General features: G+C 42.8%; 1 protein-coding gene across 2 annotated transcripts; it reads left to right on the plus strand.

The window, feature by feature from the left end:
• The first annotated feature begins 228 nt into the window (after positions 1-228).
• Positions 229-6,393, plus strand: LOC144707666 (DEA(D/H)-box RNA helicase family protein). 2 transcript variants are annotated; one of them, XM_078580891.1, is made up of 8 exons: positions 229-732; positions 1,677-1,952; positions 2,682-3,005; positions 3,746-3,934; positions 4,006-4,167; positions 4,570-4,982; positions 5,182-5,345; positions 5,994-6,185. In XM_078580891.1, exons 1-8 carry the CDS (start codon positions 346-348, stop codon positions 6,047-6,049), a joined length of 1,971 nt encoding a protein of 656 aa, XP_078437017.1. In that variant the 5' UTR covers positions 229-345; the 3' UTR covers positions 6,050-6,185. The 2 variants fall into 2 exon arrangements, with proteins under 2 accessions (XP_078437017.1, XP_078437016.1); XM_078580890.1 differs by having other exon boundaries at positions 230-732; positions 6,014-6,393.
• The last annotated feature ends 237 nt before the right edge of the window (positions 6,394-6,630 follow it).

The following is a 6,630-nucleotide window of genomic DNA, read 5'->3' on the forward strand; positions in this document are numbered from 1 at the left end:
ATGGATAACAGAGGGATGAATGGATGGATGGATGACGGATGGATGAATGGATGGATGGATGACAGAGGGATGAATGGATGGATGGATGACAGATGGATGAATGAATGGATGGATGGATGACAGATGGATGAATGGATGGATGGATGACGGATGGATGACGGATCCGACGACGATTCATTGCCCGTCAACGAACCTTGAGAAGACGGCTATAAAACCCCCTTTCCGACGACTTCCCAGCGCGCGGTAGAACGAACGAAGATACCGAACGAACGACGATTAAGAGATGATCCTCGTGCTGTAGTAGATTCGGTAAAACCCTAGTTCGAACCCCGCCAGCATCCAGCCATGGCGGTGAAGGAGACGAATCGATCGAAGAAGACCTCCCGAGCTATCCGCAAGACGAAGCGCCTCTCAGAGGTCGAAGAAATCGCGCTCCTCGAAGCGTGGATCGAGTCCCAGAAGCCGATCAACGGCACGAACCCGCTCTCCTTTCCGCACCTTCCTCGCGACGCCGCGATCGGTCGATTGGGAGATGGGGAGTTCTCGCCTTACGCGGGCTGCAAGTGGTTTGATCAGCTACCGTTGTCTGGGAAGACTAAGGATGGATTGAAGCCCAAGTATTTGGAGATGAGCGATATTCAGAGGGCCTCTCTCCCTCATTCTCTTTGTGGGCGTGATGTTCTTGGTGCTGCCAAAACTGGGTCGGGTAAAACTTTGGCCTTCATCATCCCGGTGAGAATTTCAGAGGCTCTGAGTATTGGGTAGGGAAATTCGATGGCATTTTGATTGATTTTCGGCGTAAATTAAGTGAATCTTAGACATTTGATTGAGAAAATGGAAGAACACGATCTAGCAAACTTTTTTTTTTGGAAACTATAAACGTTATGTTCGATGATATTTTGATAATTTTTTGGAAGAAATAAAGTAAATTATTGAGGATAGATGGAGAAAATGGAGCAATGCAATCTAGCTCTGGCGTTACAGACCATCTAGGGAGGGCCTCTCTTGGTGCTGCCAAAACTGGGTCGGGGGAAACTTAAGCCTTCACCATCCCGATGTGAATTTCGAATTTTCTGACTGGTGGGTAGTGAAATTTGATGGTATTTTGATAGGTATCTCGGAGAAATAATGTAAATTCTACTTCCCAGGTTGAGAAAATTGAAGAATACTTTTGAGCAGTGGCGGTATAGACCCAGATTGGGGCCTGTACACCTTTTAGGGAAGATCTCCTACATCAACTCGTCCCCCAAGAATTGGCCCCAAGACTCTCAAGGTATTGCTGTAGAGTTTCAACACAAGGAAAGAGACACAGAGTGATCTTGATTATTCAATTGGGAAACTGGTAGAGACCTTGATGTAGGTCTCTGTTGAGGACGGAATTCTTGAAAGAAATAAGACAAACTATAGACTATTGATTAAGGAAATTGAAGAATACAATTTAGCAATGGCAGTACTGGCTCGGAATCGTCGGCTGTACACCTTCTAGGGAGGACCTCCCATACTGACTCAGTTGCAGAGTCGGCCCTGACAACTACATCTTCTTGCCTGCTTCTCTTTTTGGGGCTTCATATATTTATAAAGAACTATTCTATGGATTAAAGACAAAATACCTCGTAGGGTTGGGGGATTGTGTCACTCTTTCTGGTGCACAATTTAATCAGAACTTAGAATTTCAGGTCATTGAGAAGCTGTACAGATTGCGATGGAGTAATTACGACGGGGTTGGGAGCATTATCGTATCACCTACCAAGGAGCTGGCCGCTCAACTGTTTCAGGAGCTGCAGACTGTAGGCAAGTATCATACTCTGAGCGCTGGACTGTTGATTGGCGGTCGAAAGGATGTCGAGACAGAGAAAGAACGCGTAAATAGTATGAACATTCTGATCTGCACCCCTGGTCGGCTTCTTCAGCACATGGATGAGACCCCCAATTTCGACTGCTCTCAGCTTCAGGTATGTGAGTCTGCTCTTCCGATAGAATCTATTGTTTTTAATCTTTACAAAAAACTCTTGAACAAATGCTATATCGATGCTAGTGTAAAACAGTGCTCTCACAGTGGTTCTCCCAGGTACCAATTGAAAGGCTAGGGTTTGAGAATGGAAATTCGTAACCAAAATCAGGGAAGACAACTGATTTAAATACCAGTTAAACCAAGGGGATATCATAGTTAGCTCAGTAAGATGATAGAGTAGGATAGTAGGGACGCCCAGTATTGGGCCTATTCTCTGTTGACCCGACTATGATTACAACTTATAAAGGGAAAATATAAGGGACACAGGAAAGCCAACTGTGTTCAACAACTAGGGTTGGCGGACAATGATGAATTAATCTTCGTCATTGTGAATCCAACATTTTTTTCACTGTCATCCATGGGCGAGGAGTGGACAATGATGATGACAACGAGAAATTCTTCATTGCACGTCGGATGACATGTCAAATTATTGATCCTCATTGGCTTCATGACGGTTGAATCTTACCCTGAAAAATCTCCCTTCTTCTGCTGGATGAATGACGAATTCGTCTCCATCATGTTGAAATTTAGTCATGATTATCATCGTTCCTGCTTACTTTGATTAAATGGTGATGGCAATGACGAACTTGTCATCAATCACTCATCGTCCTTGATTAAACTTTGATCATTTTGTATTAAAAATTAATCCATAAACCGTGCCGAATGACAGATGTTGGTTCTTGATGAAGCTGATCGGATTCTCGATGCTGGATTCAAGAAGGAATTAGACGCTATAATCTCGCAGCTTCCAAAGAAACGTCAAACTTTGTTATTTTCTGCGACTCAGACCAAATCAGTCAAGGATCTAGCCAGGCTGAGCTTGAAGGACCCAGAGTACATCAGCGTTCATGCAGAGAGTGAAACGGCCACGCCTGAGCACCTTAACCAGATCGCCATGGAAGTTCCTCTGGAGCAGAAGTTGGACATGCTCTGGAGCTTCATCAAGTCTCATCTCCACTCCAAGTTGCTTGTGTTCCTCTCAAGTTGCAAGCAGGTTCTCCCAGTTCATCTTTAACCGAACACACGGTGGTTTATCCTGGTTTTAAAAAACTCGAAATGAAGTATAACATCTTTTAGTCATTAAAAAGATGAAAGAACTCAAAGATGAAACATCTGATTGCAAGCATGTTTCCAGCTCCCTTTTCTCAGCGAACCGATAGCCATTTATTCCTGGTTGTAATAAACTCAAAGTGAAGTACAACATCTTTAATTGATGAAAATATCAGTCAACTCAAGTTCTTCTACGATTAGTGGTTTGTTTGGAATCTGTTTTCTTTCTTGTTTCATTCTTTTTCGTTTAGTGAAAAGAAAAGACCTTTCTTGTTCCTTATAAATGCAAACTGAATCGATCTTCTTCTAATCGGTACTACTTTTTGTGACCTCCGATTTCGTGTTCATTAAACGGTATTCAATTCCTCGTTTAGATAAACCCACGCAGAATAAGCTGCCAATGCTAATGAGTTCGTCTGTTGCTTTTTTTCCCTATAGAAACTATGCCTTTTCCTGGACTGTCCCACGAATCAGTCTCGTTCGTTTAGATGATTTGGAAGTTAAGATATCTGACTCTGACATTGGCCTAAAATAAAAACCATTCCCTCACCCAGATTAATTCAAACCAAATTATGAGTCTGGAAAACCAGAGGGGGTGAAACGGAGGAATTATATTCTCTCCGGTGTGTATAAATCCTATCTTTCTAGAATGGAAAATTTAAGTCTTGATTTGCTCTTTCCCAGGTCAAATTTGTGTACGAAGCTTTCAGAAAGCTGCGCCCAGGAATTCCATTGTTGTGCCTTCATGGGCGGATGAGACAAGACGTGAGAATGGCCATATATGCCCAGTTCTGCGAGAAACGAGCTTGCCTCTTCTCCACTGACGTGGCGTCTCGAGGTCTTGACTTCCCCGCAGTTGATTGGGTCATCCAGGTCAATCCTCACCATCTGTTTCTTCTCCATAATTAGAATCTACTTCAATTTCTTATCTTGATCGTCAGCAGGTTGACTGCCCCGAGGATATAGCAGCATACATACATCGTGTCGGCCGCACTGCCCGATTTTCTTCCAAGGGGAAATCAATCCTCTTTTATTCTCCTTCGGAGAAAGAGATGATTACCAAGCTCCAAAACGCAGAGCCCAAGATACCAATCCATCTACGGAAGGTAAAACTAAGTGATATCTATCTCCTTCAACCCTGAACCCTGAACCCTAAACTTAAATTATATATTTAGATGTTTCTGATTAGTACAGTATCGGTTTCTAGTCTTTGGCCTGACCTGGGTCAGGATCGGGTGTGCTGGTTGGGCTGGGTGGTCAACCCAACCCAACGCAACACAACCCGACCAAAAATCAACCTGATGCTCGACATAATCGTTTGGTCAGTTGGGTTGACCGAACCTGTCGACGCAACCAGTTAACCTGATCCTCGGTCGGTCGATCCGGCCAAACCCAGGTCAAGCCGACCAAAGCTAGGGTTGGTTGACTAAGTTGGTTCTACTGATCTGGCCAAATTCCCGAACTTGCCAGATGCTTGTTATATCTGTCTCATGTCCTACTCTCCTCAGGCAAATATACAGAAAATGCAGCCGATTTCAGGACTCTTGGCTTCTCTCCTGGTGAAGTACCCAAATCTGCAGGCCCTAGCCCAGAGGGCCTTCATTACATACTTAAAATCTATTCAAAAGCAGCGTGACAAAGAGGTGTTTGATGTATCAAAGCTGCCCTTCGAAGAGTTTGCGGTCTCTCTTGGCCTGCCCATGACCCCCGTCATTCGCTTTCTCAAGCTAAAGAAGGGTCAAACATTGACGGCACCAGCAACAACAACATCGACGACGAAAGAGAAGAATGTGCCCGTAGTTGCTAGAAATGATGTGCTGGCCGATGATTCCGAGAGCGCCGAAGAGGAAGACTCTGGAGATGAGATTTTGCGGCAGAAGGTGGCCGCAAAAGCGGATGGTGAAGCCGATCCCCCTGCCGGGTATACATTCTGCTTTTAATGAAGTATCTTTGGGACATAAACCTAAAACCCAGTTCCTACACCATGATGGGAAAACTCTTAACCCTAGACTTAATCCTCGATCCAGGCCCCTCGAACCCTTATTATTATTTATGGCTTATTTCCTCTAATGCTATTTTTCCCATGTGGATATCCTGATTTGCCCTTGGTTGGAATGCAGTCTTCCGAGCAGAGTTTTGAAAAAGAAGAAACTAAAAATCAACGTGCATCGACCGATTGGCACAAGATTTGTTTTTGATGAAGAGGGAAACTCGCTTCCCCCGTTGGCCGCTCTGGCAGGTGCAAATGGTGCAGACGATGGGTTTCACTTTGACAAGGATGAGGGTAATTGATCTAAGCTAAGCTTGGGTTTATATTTCCATTTATCTGATTCTTTAAGATTGAGCTTTCCCGCATTGTAAACTGAAAATGATCGTATCAACGTGATGGTGGTGACCAAGCAGAGAAGGGATTAAAAAGTAGAGCTATTGGCCAAGTCACTTCCATTTTGTTCTTCCTTAGGATGTGATATTCCCCTTCCTGCATGTGAAAAGATAGTTTTTTATGTGATAAGGATGATGGTATGTTTGAGAGAATAAATGATGGCGGTGATCTTGAGATGAACAATGACAATGTTGCTGTTGTTGAGATGATCAATGATGATTGAGCTGGTGATGTTGAGATGATAAACAACAATGGTATTGGAGATGTTGAGATGATAAATCATGATAGTGATGGTGATAATTGGTATGATGATGGTAATGTTGAAATGAGTTGCTTTGATGAAGATAATGTTGAAATGATGGAATGATAATGACGACGGTAATGTTGAGAAGATGAAATGGAATGATGATGGTAATATATATCTCTCCGATGATTAGTAATGTCGATATGATAACTGATAGCACTGATGGTGAAACGGGTTGATTTTGATTTTAATAACACCAATGATGATGATGATGATAGCACTGAGTATCATTCTCTTACAACCAGTGTTCATCTGGCTTTGTCAGTCGAAGGGCGTTTCAAGAAGCTTAAGGAAGAAATGAAGAAGCACGATAAGGAGGATAAGCTCCTGCTCAAACGACGGTTGCGAGAGAAACGGGCAGAGAAGAAGATGAAGTTAAAGCGATTGCAGGGAGAGGAAGAAGAAGAAGAAGATGAAGAAGAAGAACAAAGCCGTGGACGTAGAAACAAGCGACAGAAGCTTTACTTGGACTCTGATGATGATGATGATGGCCAAACGAATCCGCAGATGGACGGTTCAGATTTTGCCTCTAAGATGTCTGTAGATGCCCAGGTGGATCTTGCTCTCCAGCTCCTGAACAAGATGAATTCCTGAACAAGTGTATTTTTTCGTTCAATCTAATTATTTATCCGGTTGATCTGTTTATATCACTGCTTACGGTTGATCTGTTTACTGTGGATCTGATTTGTTTGTGTTTTTTGCTTTCTTTTTTTGTCTTATTATTTTTTCATTGATCTGTTTATTTTCGCCGGTTTTCTTTTATTATATTTTTGTCCTTTTCTTTTTTATCTTCTTATTTTTCTGTTTTCCCTTTTGTTTCATGCCTTTTCTTTTTCCATTTTTGTCTCTTTTTTGTCTTTTTATTGTCTCCTTTTCGTATTA

Source organism: Wolffia australiana, chromosome 9, assembly GCF_029677425.1.
Source record: "Wolffia australiana isolate 7733 chromosome 9, ASM2967742v1".
Lineage (NCBI taxonomy): Eukaryota > Viridiplantae > Streptophyta > Magnoliopsida > Alismatales > Araceae > Wolffia > Wolffia australiana.

Excerpts from the sequence above, each read along its gene's own strand:
- LOC144707666 (XM_078580890.1), top strand. The coding sequence starts at position 346 with ATGGCGGTGAAGGAGACGAATCGATCGAAGAAGACCTCCCGAGCTATC. Across the intron at positions 4,983-5,181 it reads GAAGCCGATCCCCCTGCCGG|TCTTCCGAGCAGAGTTTTGA; the intron begins GTATACATTCTG and ends GTTGGAATGCAG. Across the intron at positions 5,346-6,013 it reads TCACTTTGACAAGGATGAGG|TCGAAGGGCGTTTCAAGAAG; the intron begins GTAATTGATCTA and ends TGGCTTTGTCAG.